This window comes from Mustelus asterias, chromosome 8, assembly GCF_964213995.1.
Source record: "Mustelus asterias chromosome 8, sMusAst1.hap1.1, whole genome shotgun sequence".
NCBI lineage: Eukaryota > Metazoa > Chordata > Chondrichthyes > Carcharhiniformes > Triakidae > Mustelus > Mustelus asterias.
In genome coordinates, this window is record NC_135808.1 from 117,308,352 (window position 1) to 117,321,728 (window position 13,377).

General features: G+C 43.6%; 1 protein-coding gene across 1 annotated transcript in view; it reads left to right on the plus strand.

The window, feature by feature from the left end:
• Window positions 1–13,377, plus strand: part of LOC144497479 (dihydropyrimidine dehydrogenase [NADP(+)]-like) — a 760,900-nt gene that overhangs the window by 159,365 nt on the left and 588,158 nt on the right. The window contains exon 3 of the mRNA XM_078218814.1: window positions 8,764–8,846. Within this exon, the coding sequence (XP_078074940.1) occupies window positions 8,764–8,846 (83 nt within the window). The remainder of the gene's footprint in view (window positions 1–8,763; window positions 8,847–13,377) is intronic.

Here is a 13,377-nt window from a genome sequence, read left to right on the forward strand (position 1 = left end):
ACCAGATTTTGAGGGTCTAAGAGCTCGCCTTGTATATTATTTATAAAATATACTGAGATATGCTCATTGCTATTTCTAAAAACTTAAATCCAGACAGAGATCATTAAAATGGCTGAATCTATGACTGTAATTTGCTGGCAAATTCCATTCCCGCCATTGGCAAATCCCCGCTGCGGGTTCCTTGATGGTGGGCTGGGGGTCTGCTTACAATGGGAAACCCTGTTGACCGCTGCAGGACCAGAAGATCCAGCCAATGGCAGACCACCTCTGCTGCCGCAAAACACGCCATGGGCCCAGCCTATGTCTCTGTGCTTGGCAGTATCAGGGGAAATTCATACATCAGCATCTCTGGGAAGCCACCAATGGGTTACACAGGCCAAATTCAAAGAGAGCTATGCAAAGGCTGTTTGCTTTTCATGACCCAGGCTGGCCAATGGAAGTCTGCTTGTCTGCTAAGACAAAGGGCCGTGAAAACATCCTTTCAATTCTTCATGTTTGAGACATTTGACAATCTTAAGTCCCCAGACAAGAGCCACATGTCCTTTGTCAAAGACAATGGGGAACTGTGGGATTCATGTGGGCCTCTGGCTTGTGGAGCCAGTAATTTAGTCTTACTGAACTGCAATGCTTAGTCTGCTGTTTAACATTTGACTAACAGATGTTAGTCAGTTAGATGTTAGATTAACAAATGAACTTTGGCCCAGGTTGAACACAAGGGGCAGGATTTTCTGGCCGTGCTCACCCCAAGACCGGAAAATCCCACCCAAGTTCAATGGACCTTTGCATTGTCCATGTCTCCACCCGATACATTTCCCATGGTGGGCGGGATGGGACAATTCCACCCATGTCCCCCATCTACCCCGCTTCTGTTAGAAGTTCTGTGCCATTGCCTAAAAGACTGATTTATTTCAGCATGTCCATCTCATCATGTGAAGGCAACACCACAGGAAGAGTGAATTATGTAGCATCGGCTCTTAACCCACCAAACTCTGTGAAGGAATATCTCATTGGATGTTGATTTTGGACTTTGGATCGTAGATGTGGTCTCTGTACTATAAATCTTTCTTGTCCCTATCCATCATTTTACTATACATGTGGAAGCAATGTTGCGACACTTCTTCTGCATTTTGAGTTTGTGCAAATAAACTAAACCTTTGAGTTCATCCTAACTCAAGTTAGCTGTGAAGTTATGACTAGAAAAGCAGGTCACACAAAAACTGAGAGTTTGGGGGAAATACGCCACCGCTTATAAAGAGAGAAATAAATCAAAACACCTTCTTGTTTATGGGTGGGTGGTGAGAGGGGAATTTAATGCGTTTTAAATTAACACTTCCCATGGAAGGAAACTCAAATGGAGCATAGACACTGGCATAGACTGGTTGGGCCAAATGGCTGTTGTAGTGCCAGATATCCTATGTCATGGCCTTTCATATCTCCATCCCAAATATGACACTTCCATACCAAATTCACCCACTATACATTATATAGAACCCATGAACTGTACAGTGAAAGTATGATATGTGGAACACAAAACTTGAAAAAATCATTCATTGATAAACTTACTTAGTTCAAAAAATTCCTATTTACTACAATGTCAATCCTTCAGACCCATTAAAGTTTTAATCGCTGAATCTGCAAGCACTTGTAATCTCTTTATCCTTTGTAAGTGTTGTCGAATTGACAGAGGAGATCAGGGGGACAGAACTGTCAGGTGTTAAACAGACTGATGGCTCTCAGCTAAGCTTCATTATGTATTCTTCACTCAGAGACCATGGGTGGAATTTTACCGCACCACCCACCACGGGAATTGTAGCGTCCGGGACACAGACCATGCAAAGATCCATTGACCTTGGGCGGGATTTTCCATCCTTAGGGTGAGTGCAGCTGGAAAAACCCACCCCAGATATCCATTAGAGTACTAAAATGCCTGAATTCTAGAGAATATATTGCTTGCTGAAAACTCTGGCTTCCTGGTCTCTGCTGTCAATTTCACAAGTCTATTTACAAGATGAAGCGGTTTCACTGCTTGCAATTTCTGCTATCCAAATGTTAAGGGGGCTGGGCCATTGACGCTGTGGTAAATTATTGCCCTGCAGTAAAAAATAGATTTTCTTTTAAGGAAGTGGAAAGCTATCAATGAATGACTTGACAAAATATATATTTTTTATGTAGTATAGGGTTGGCTATAGAGATAATTGGTTCTATACAGTGTATAGTCATTGAATGGGCATGGAAGTGCCAGAGCCTGGCATGGGGGGGCATGAATCATTGGGGTTGGTTGGTGGGCATACTATTTGGGGGCATGAGGAGCAATAAGAGTGTGTGTGTGTTTGTGTGGGGATATCTTGGCATGGGCGGTATCAGGATGGCCTTTTAAGTTACCTTTATAAGGTCCCCCCCTATGTCTTGAACCACGACTCATTGAAAACCTAGTCTGACTCCAAGAGAATTGCGGAGGACTAGGCCTGCCTATTCCCGCAATGGAGCCAGCCAGTTTGAGAGTGCAGACTTTTGACCCGAACCTGCCCACGCCCTTAAAAGGCATTTGGATAATTGGAAACCAGGGAAATGGGGTCAGGAATGTCTGAAGGACACCCAAATCATCCCGATTTGAGAAAAATCCAGTCCGTAGTGTCTTACGCAACATCTTGCCTTTGATCTCTGCATTTGTTCCCTTAACGATATATTAATTTAGATTTTGGTCTGTGTTACTGGCTCTGTTTCACAGTCCTATTAACCTTACTGAAAAGAGCCCAGAACTCACAATGGGAGTACTCTGCTGCTCCCATACCCAGAACCATGACTGCTTATATTCCCAACCTCCCAAATCAAAATGGCTTTCATAAAAGTAAGTGACCCTGGCTGTTAAATGCATTGCTTATATTTATAGCTTTCAATAACATGTGCTATGAAAATTCCTTTATTTAAAAAAAACAATTGGCAAGACAACACATTCTAGCCTGTAATCTCTAGTTCATACAATCATAGAATCCCTACAGTGCAGCAGTAGGCCATTCATGCCATTGAGTCTACGCCGACTCAATATCCCACCCAGACTCTAACCCTGTAACCCCACATAATTACTCCACAAATCTCCCCTAACCTACACATCCTGGGACACTAAGCTTTGCTAATCAACCTAACCTGCACATTTTTGGACTGTGGGAGGAAACCGGAGCACTCCAAGGAAACTCACACAGGTACGAGGAGAACGTGCAAACTCCGCACAGTCACCCAAGGCTGGAATTGAACCCGGGTTCCTGGCGCTGTGAGGCAGCAGTGCGAACCATTGTGCCACCGTGCTGCCCTATGAACTGCTGAAGACCTTGTAGAAAATATGACTTCACAATGATGGTAGATGGAGAACTGTTTTTCTTATATTCCTTACCCTTTTTCTCAATTCCTGTGCTGCTTTTTGAATGGAGCGAAGGTTATTAGTGAAGCAACTGAAGATAGTTGCACTGAGTATGCTTCCTGAGAAATTTAGTGATTGACCTCTAAAGGTCATGATCATCGGTGTGCCTCCTGTCATTGGAGCACTGGGGAGGGGCTGGCTATTCCTTTGACGACATCCCTCCATCCATAACCCACTCTTTCTGCTCCCATTGACCTCAGCGTTTTGAGAGTACCTTTATGCCATGTTAAATAAAAAACAAAGTGATTTTTAGCACTTTAAAATAAACAGGCATTATGGTAGCACGGTGGCACAGTGGTTAGCTCTGCTGGCATACAGCTCCAGGGTCCCGGGTTCAATTCTGGCCTCGGATCACTGTCTGTGTGGAGTTTGCACGTTCTCCCTGTGTCTGCATGGGTTTCCTCCCACAGCCCAAAGGTGTCCAGGTTAGGTGGACTAGCCATGATAAATTGCCCCTTAGTGTTCCAAGATGTGTAGGTCCGGTGGATCAGCCATGGGAAATGTGTAGGGTTGCAGGGATAGGGCAGGGGAGAGGGCCTGGATAAAATATTCTGTCAGAGAGTCGGTGCAGAATTGCAGGGCTGAATGGCCTCTTTTGCACTGTAGCGATTCTATGATTATAATTTTCAGTCCAGAGCAGCCAATTCACAGATAACAATTGCGACACATTTTCAAATTTAAATTTTCTCTTACTCTGTTCTGTTTCCTTAATGATTTGCTCATCCCACCCGCCCACCCGCTCCAGATTATCATCTCTTCCAAATATTTTTGGCCTCAGTGTGATGAACTTTGCATTTCTCTGCATTTAATTCCCTCTGCCTCCTGTCTGTCTACTCCCCAAGTGGCCTCAGAATCTCCTGCAGCTTCTGCTGTTCAGCTTTGCAACCTAGCACTTTCACAAGCTTCATGTCATCTACAAATGTAACCATGGTGCTCATAACTCTTAGCACATTTGCAGCAGCAATTTTGCATTGGTATATCGACTTTGACATCCCAAGGCACTTTCCAGGGACATCACAAATCAAAATTTGACTTCAAGCAACAGAAGGAGGCATTACAGCAGCTGACCAAAAGGCTCGGTTAAAGAGATAGTTTTTAAGGAATGTCTGAAAGGAGATCAGCGTGAAAGAGAGATGGTAAGATTTAGGTAGGGAATTCCAGAGCATATGGCATTAGTGGCGGAAGGCACCACTGACGGAGCGATTAAAACCAGGGACGCTCAAGTAGCCAGGAATTAGTTACAGGGAAAGAGAGGGACAAGGGTCTGGAGAGATTTGAAAACGAGGATGAAAATTTTTAAATCAAGATGTTACTCGATTATGAGCAAAGGAAGCCAGTGTGCACAGGGTGATGGGTGAACTTGGAGTGGAGTTCAATGCTCGATCCCTCCCTGCCAGAGGTGAGTTAAGAGACAGCGGGGGGTGGGCTGTTTGATTGTGCAGGTGGGGACCCTGCCATCTCCCACACTGGGACAGGAAGGCTCTGGATGGTGTCCTGGCCCAGAGGTCAATTAGGGGCTACTAAGTGGCTTCATCTCCACTGTTGGTACTGAAGCAATGGCATGTGATGGATTCTTCTTCTGAGGAGGGTGAAGGCAAATTTTATCTAACTTAGTTATGTTTCCTTCATGATTTGTTCCTACCACCCACCCCCAACTCCTTTTGGGTTTGCCTGTGGCCTAGTAGGGAAGGGTACCTTGTTTAAAGGAACTCTGTGCCTGATCGAGGAATCAGCATTGGAAAAGAGGGACCCTGTGTAAGCCCTATCTTTTGACCCCACCCCCGCCCCACTTTGTAGCTGACCTCTTCCCTGCGACCTCCCATCCTACCCTCACTTACCGTTCTCCAGAGATACCACTGGGATCCCTGGTGAAGGCCCAAGTGACTTGCTGGCAGCAACTGGTGTTACCTCTGGTTGGCAGCTCTTGGGGGTGGGGTTTTGGCCTCTCTGGGGCAAGTCCTAGAATGAAATGTCCCTCGTGGAGCTGGCAGCCCTGGTGACAGGGTTCCCACTGCCAATTGGGGACCCTTGAAGCTCCCAGAGATCGGGTTGGGCTGGTGCTGCCAGCTTTTGGTGTGGATTTTGGCCCTCTCTCCACCCTTATTAAATTAAACCATTGGTGTGTGTAACACGGGCAGCAGACTTTTGGATGACTTCGAGCTGACAGAGGGTAGAAGGTCAGCCTGGACAGTTAGAATAGTTAATAGAGGTAATAACGGAGGGTTTTAGCAGGAGATGAGCACAGTGAGGGATACAGTCCGGCAATATCATAGAGGTAGAGATACGTTGTTTTATTGATGATGTTGATAGGTGGTAAGAATCTCATCTGAGGATGAAATATGACACGGGGTTTGGGAACAGTCAGATTCAGCCTCAGACTTTGCATAAAAGGGGAAGAAGTTGGAGACTGGGGAATGGAGCTTGTGGCTGGGTGAAGAGAGCTTTGGTCTTCCAGTGTTTAATTTGAGGAGATTCTTGCTCATACACTATTAGATGTCAAACAAATAGACTTATAATGTAGAGGATAATTGGGAAATTGAGAGAGTTGGTGGTAAGGTAGAGCTAGGTGTTGTTTATGCCCCAAAAGGCAACATGTAAGAGAGGAATAATTTGGAAGGTGCGGCGAAGAATGGATTTTGAGGATCACTTGAGGTAACAGTGTGAGACTGGAAGATGATTTGATTTGATTTATTGTTGTCACATGTATTAACATACAGTGAAAAGAATTGTTTCTTATGCGCTATACAGACAAAACATACCGTTCATAGAGAAGAAAATGAGAGAGTGCAGAATGTAGCATTACAGTCATAGTTAGAGTGTAGAGACAGATCAACTTAATGCAAGGTAAGTCCATTCAAAAGTCTGATAGCAGCAGGGAAGAAGCTGCTCTTGAGTTGGTTGGTCCGTGACCTCAGACATTTGTATCTTTTTCCCAAAGGAAGAAGGTGGAAGAGAGAATGTCCGGGGTGCGTGGGGTCCTTAATTATGCTGGTTGCTTTGCCGAGGCAGCGGAAAGTGTAGACAGAGTTAATGGATGGGAGGCTGGTTTGCATGATGGATTGGGCTACATTCACGACCTTTTGTAGTTCCTTGTGGTCTTGGGCAGAGCAGGAGCCATACCAAGCTGTGATACAACCAGAAAGAATGCTTTCTATGGTGCATCTGTAAAAGTTGGTGAGGGTCGTAGCTGACATGCCAAATTTCCTTAGTCTTCTGAGAAAGTAGAGGCGTTGGTGGGCTTTCTTGACTATAGTGTCGGCATGGGGGGACCAGGATGGGTTGTTGGTGATCTGGACATCTAAAAACTTGAAGCTCTCGACCCTTTCCAATTCATCCCCGTTGACGTAGACAGGGGCATGTTCTCCTTTACGCTTCCTGAAGTCAATGACAATCTCCTTCATTTTGTTGACATTGAGGGAGAGATTATTGTTGCTGCACTAGTTCACCAGATTCTCTATCTCATTCCTGCATTTGCAGGCGATTCTCTGACTATGACTGGATAGATAACGATGGAATCGCGTGAGTAGAGACCCACCTAACTAGATGACAGTAAAGCAGTGTTTGAGCAGGACGGTTTGGTCATCACATATACGAACAGATGAAATAGGAGCAGAAGTAGGCCATTTGGCCCCTCGAACCTGCTCCACCATTCAATACAATCATGGTCTGTTTTTGCTTTGAATTCCGCATTCCCATCTACTCCTGCGTTTGATTCCCTTGCCTCACAAAAAAATGAGATTAGCATACATAGGTGCTTGATGGCCAGTGCGGATGTGATGGGCTGAAGGGTCTCTTTCTGTGCTGTAAATCTGTGTGGGCAGGATTTTACGGCCTCGCTCGAGCGAGGCCCAAGGTCAACGGATATTTCTGTTGTCCACCCCCTTGCCCGCTTCGATTCCATGGCAAGCAGGGCGGTAGAATTCCGACGTATGACTCTAATCCATGTTAATCCAATGGAAATCCCAAATCAGACCTCTGTGGAATAACATGTAACATTCCCCCAGGCTAAAGACGATAACTGTATAATCATCCATTGTAACCATGATAAAATATTGTTTTTTTTTTACTGATTTGTTTTCCCTTCGAGCCTACCCAGAGGAACTGTATCGGAGCCCTTACTGAATTCCAAATTCTCTGCTGATTGCAAAGCCTTCTGCCTCACCTGACCTTCGGTGAATAATGAACGTGGAGATGGCGAACATGCTTCTATTTTTGTTTGGCGGTTGCTTGGGTTAATGGAAGTCAAGTTTATGTTCCAGTAAAGATGAAGAGAATAAGATTGGGAGCATTTTTCTATTATGAATACAGTGATAAGCCAGATGCCGCAGGTCATTGTGATTGCTGTGTACAATTCATGGCAAGCCATGATTCAGCAATATACAAACAAGTGCAACAATTCATCCAGTGTCGCCCAAGCGGTGGTGGAGGGTGAGGAGGAGGAGGTGCAGTAAACCTTGAATATTCCACAAATTATTCTGAATTCACCGTGACCTAGCCGTGGCCTCACATGTTTTGCTTTCTTCTGCTTTTGAAGTGTTTTTTGTTAAATGTGCCGTTCCTTTCTCTTGCTGATGTTACTTCTCCCACCCACCCCCCTCCCCACCCCATTCAGTGACTTGCAAGGTTTATCCTTTGTGCCACATATCTTGATTCCACTTTCCCTTTCACTTATCCAAAATCTTGCAAATTTTCTTTTGTTTCTGCTCTTTTTTTTAAAAAAAAACTGAATTCAAGGATGAACAAGGCGACATCTGTGTGGGGATTTATAAATACCTGACATTTTTTAAACCTCTTTTATCCTGATATTCTAAACAGGGTGGAAGACATAATCACTGCTGTTGTAGGGGCTTTTTTTGTTGTTTACTTTATCTTTTAGATTTCTGTGATTTATCTGGTCCTCAAGATATTTATATCTTTCCCAGAGTACAAATACTTATTCAGAAGCAGCTAGTCTTTGCAAGTTACCAGACAAATGCCTTGGCGAGGGGGGGGGGGAAGGCAAACTATTTAAATAAAAAGTAAGCAGAGCATAAATGTTGTTTTTAATGTTTTGCATGTTAAGGTTTGTATTAGGATGGGGTGTTTGCAATCAGATATCCGCGTGGCTCGCTTCTTGTGTGCATCCCCTCTCATACATGGCGAGTTAGTGATAAGATTTCCATGACAACCACATTGTGAATAAGATTGACTTTTTGGCAGGTTTATAATGTCAGTTTTGATTATGCAACTGGAGCACTTGACAAGAGTACGTTGCTTCCACACACAAAAAAAGGGTCTGTTTTAATATGTGGATATGAAAGTAAACACTTACAGGGGGAAAAAAAATGTCTTTACCTGGTTTATTCCAGAGCTATGAGAAGCTGGAGAATAATTTTGATGACATCAAACACACCACTCTCAGTGAGCGAGGAGCACTACACGAAGCAATGAGGTAAGTCCAAGTCGCCATGGCAACAATCACCGATTGGTAAAGGGAAAAAAAAGCCATTCTTTATTACTGGGAGGAAGAAATGAGTTCATTGCCACCATTCTGATCTTTTCTCTAAGGTATTAATTTGTCAGTAGAGCATCTTCCCTTGGGGCTGTGCTTAGGGTTGCAAGGATGCAGCTAGTTCAGCTTGCGTGTGCAATCAGAATTTAAATAATGTTTTCACTTCAGCTCCCTGCCTCCACAAGACAAAAAAAAAGCTCTTTTTTTTTCTCTTGCTGGTCTTCTGCCACTTAAAAAGAACTCAATCATTTTAGCCCAACCGCTGATTGGTATTATGACATTCTCTGCACCCTGGGAATTTTTTATGTGCTTTGAAATATTCTAGTCTTGAGTAATTTTGCAGCAAATTTTATCAATTTCAGTGCTCTGAGTCGTAAATTTCATAAAAAGAGGATTATTCACGTTTAAGCTGCAATATACCATTTTCATTAAACTTGTATACGTGCGGATGATATTGTAACTCTACCCACAAAGTGGCAAATGATTCATAGATTATTCAGTTATTTAGAGAAAGTGGTATTCAGTGCTTTAATGCATTGGTCGATGTTTAATAATCAGTCTATTGTCACTTCTTTTCTCAAGATTTTACTGAACCGCAGATATTAGTTTGAGCCCGAATTCTGTCGAAACAATGCACAGTCTCCAGTGAGGAGTAGGACTAGTTGTTCGGCAAGCTTCTCTTTGTGAGTCAGGCAGGGGAGTCTGCCCGTATCTCAAGTTTAATCGATTCATGTACATTTACCAGTCAACTTTGAAGCTAGTCGAGGAGCAGGGAATCATTTATCTCCATGCCAGCACCAAAAAGTTTTTCTTTTGTGAGTTCTCTTAGGTTGGAGCATAATTGCTGGAGACGCAATTTAATTTCAAAGCATTGTAACATTACAGAACTTTCAAAATATGCACCACTTACCCAAACTCAATGCAGCAAGATACATATATCACCAGTTCTTTTACTGTTGATGTGACTCATTGTATTCGCATAACAATTACAGTATAATTGGTCCATAAGATTAATAGTGTACGTAAGGTGCGATATTTAAAAACTCAGCAAAGACTGCTGTTAAGTTTTATAGCATTGGAAATAACTCAAATCTATAAAATGTTATGTTAATGATACAAATAGATCAGTAAATACGATATTAATAATGTTAATTCATCTATCTAAGGTTCTTTCACCTTTGTAGTGTTTTATTTTAATTTTGTAATTGTCAATCACTTTTGTCTGTTTTTTAACAAAGATTTTAAATCTGTGCTTGATCCTTTTAGCCTTACTGGGGTGAAATCGGTAGTAAGCAAAATAGACGATAATGAATAGGCAATTAGTTTTCCACTGTACCCTGTCATCAATGGTCAAGAGCATTTGGAAGGGTGTAAAACAGATTGCTATTACCTCGTAACCTTTTTGCAGTATGGCCAGATTGACACCACCAAATTTAAATCTATTTCTTGACACTGTTCCCTGATAGTGGGAGGGTCAGCACCTTAAACCAAGGGTGGAATCTTTCAGTAGCAGCAATGCTGGCAACGGTGGGACCAGAGATACCTGACTCTTCCACTTGTAGGCAGAATGGCTGGCCACATGTGGTCATATAGGGGCAGGGGTGATCTGTATACAAAAAACGGGTGGAACTTGAATCACACGGGGACCAATATCCTGGCCGGTAGGTTGGCTAAGGTTACTGGGGAGAATTTAAACTAGATAGGTTGGGGGGAGGGGAGCTAGAAGAGTTGACTAGGATCAAGGAACTAATTGATGGGGTGGAGGATGCAGGGGTAAGGGGAATTACAAAATTAATGGTAGAGGAGAGGGTGCAAGTGAATGAAGGCGGTAATTTAGATAAGGGAGTAGAGGGAGAGGGTGTTCGCGACTCATCAAAGCGGGTCCAGATAAAAGCTGGAATAAGGACACTTTGCCTGAATGCACGAAGCATTCGGAACAAGGTAAATGAGTTGATGGTGCAAATCAGCACGAGTGGGTACGATCTAGTGGCCATTACAGAAACGTGGCTGAAAGGTGACCAGGACTGGGAGATGAATATCCAGGGGTATCAGGCGTTTAGGAAGAATAGACAGGAAGGAAAAGGTGGTGGGGTCGCGCTATTAATAAGAGATAATATCAGGGTAGTACTGAGGGATGACATAGGCTCTGAGGAACAAAACGTGGAATCATTATGGGTAGAGATGAGGAATAGTAGAGGGAGAAAGACACTAGTAGGTGTGGTATATAGGCCCCCAAATAATAATGTTGAGGTAGGGAGGGCTATAAACAAGCAGATAAGGGATGCGTGTAAAAACGGAACGGCAATAATCATGGGGGACTTCAACATGCACATTGACTGGCAGACTCAAGTCGGTAAGGGTGGAATGGAGGAAGAGTTCTTAGAATGCTGTCGGGATAGTTTCCTTGAACAGCATGTTACGGAACCGACGAGGGAACGAGCTATTTTGGATCTGGTATTGTGTAACGAGGTAGGTAGAATTAAGGATCTTATTGTGAAGGACCCTCTTGGGTCTAGTGACCACAATATGGTCGAATTTCTGATTCAGATGGAAGAGGAGAAAGTTTGGTCCCAAACCAGTGTCCTCTGTTTGAACAGAGGGAAATATGATAGGATGAGGGATGAATTGGCTAAGGTAGACTGGGAGAACAGGCTGGCAGGTAGGATAGCTGAGGAACAGTGGAGGATTTTTAAGGAGATCCTTTTCAGTTCTCAGCAAAAATATATTCCAGCAAAAAACAAGGATTGTAAGAAAAGGGAGAACCAGCCGTGGATAACGAAGGAAATAAAGGAGAGTATTAAAATAAAAACAGCTGCGTACAGAGTGGCCAAAAATAGTGGAGAAACAAGTGATTGGGAAAAATTTAAGAAACAACAAAGAGAGACTAAGAAAGCGATAAAGAAAGGAAGGATAGACTATGAAGCTCGGCTAGCAATTAATATAAAAAATGATAGTAAAAGTTTTTATAAATATATAAAAAGGAATAGAGTGGCTAGAGTGAATGTTGGACCCTTGGAGGACGAGAGGGGGGAGTTAATAGTGGGAAATGAGGATATGGCTGAGTCTTTAAATAAGTTTTTTGTGTCGGTCTTCACGGTGGAGGACACAAATAGTTTGCCAAATATTAACGATAGAGGGTTGGCAGCAGGAGAAATACTTAATACAATTAATGTTACCAGAGAGGCAGTGCTGGGTAGACTAATGGGACTGAAGGTGGATAAGTCCCCGGGTCCGGATGGAATGCATCCCAGGGTATTGAAAGAAATGTCAGAGGTAATAGTGGATGCGTTAGTGATTATTTATCAAAACTCGTTGCATTCTGGGGTAGTGCCGGTTGATTGGAAAACGGCTAATGTTACGCCGCTGTTTAAAAAAGGAAGGAGACAAAAGGCGGGTAACTATAGGCCGGTCAGCTTAACGTCTGTAGTAGGGAAAATGCTGGAATCCATTATTAAAGAGGAGATAGCAGGGCATCTGGATAGAAATGGTTCGATCAATCAGACGCAGCATGGATTCATGAGGGGAAAGTCGTGCTTGACAAACATGTTGGATTTTTATGAAGATGTGACTAGGGCGGTTGATGGAGGAGAACCGGTGGATGCGGTGTTTTTGGATTTCCAAAAGGCGTTTGATAAGGTGCCCCATAAAAGGCTACTGAAGAAGATTAGGGCACACGGAGTTGGGGGTAGTGTGTTAAAGTGGATTGGGGACTGGCTATCCGACAGGAAGCAAAGAGTCGGAATAAATGGGTGTTTTTCCGGTTGGAGGAAGGTAACTAGTGGCGTGCCGCAGGGATCGGTACTCGGGCCGCAACTATTTACCATTTATATAGATGATCTGGAGGAGGGGATGGAGTGTAGGGTAACGAAGTTTGCAGACGACACAAAGATAAGTGGTAAAGTGAATCGTGTGGAGGACGGAGAAGATCTGCAGAGAGATTTGGACAGGCTGAGTGAGTGGGCGAGGATATGGCAAATGGAGTATAACGTTGAGAAATGCGAGGTTATACACTTTGGAGGAAATAATAACAAATGGGATTACTATCTCAATGGAAACAAATTAAAACATGCTACCGTGCAAAGGGACCTGGGGGTCCTTGTGCATGAGACGCAAAAGCCCAGTCTGCAGGTACAACAGGTGATCAAGAAGGCAAATGGGATGTTGGCCTATATTGCGAAGGGGATAGAATATAAAAGCAGGGATGTCTTGATGCACCTGTACAGGGCATTGGTGAGGCCGCAGCTGGAATACTGTGTGCAGTATTGGTCCCCTTATATGAGGAAGGATATATTGGCATTGGAGGGAGTGCAGAGAAGGTTCACCAGGTTGATACCGGAGATGAGGGGTTTGGATTATGAGGAGAGGCTGAGGAGATTGGGTTTGTACTCGTTGGAGTTTAGAAGGATGAGGGGGGATCTTATGGAGACTTATAAGATAATGCGGGGGCTGGATAGGGTGGAGGCGGAGAGAT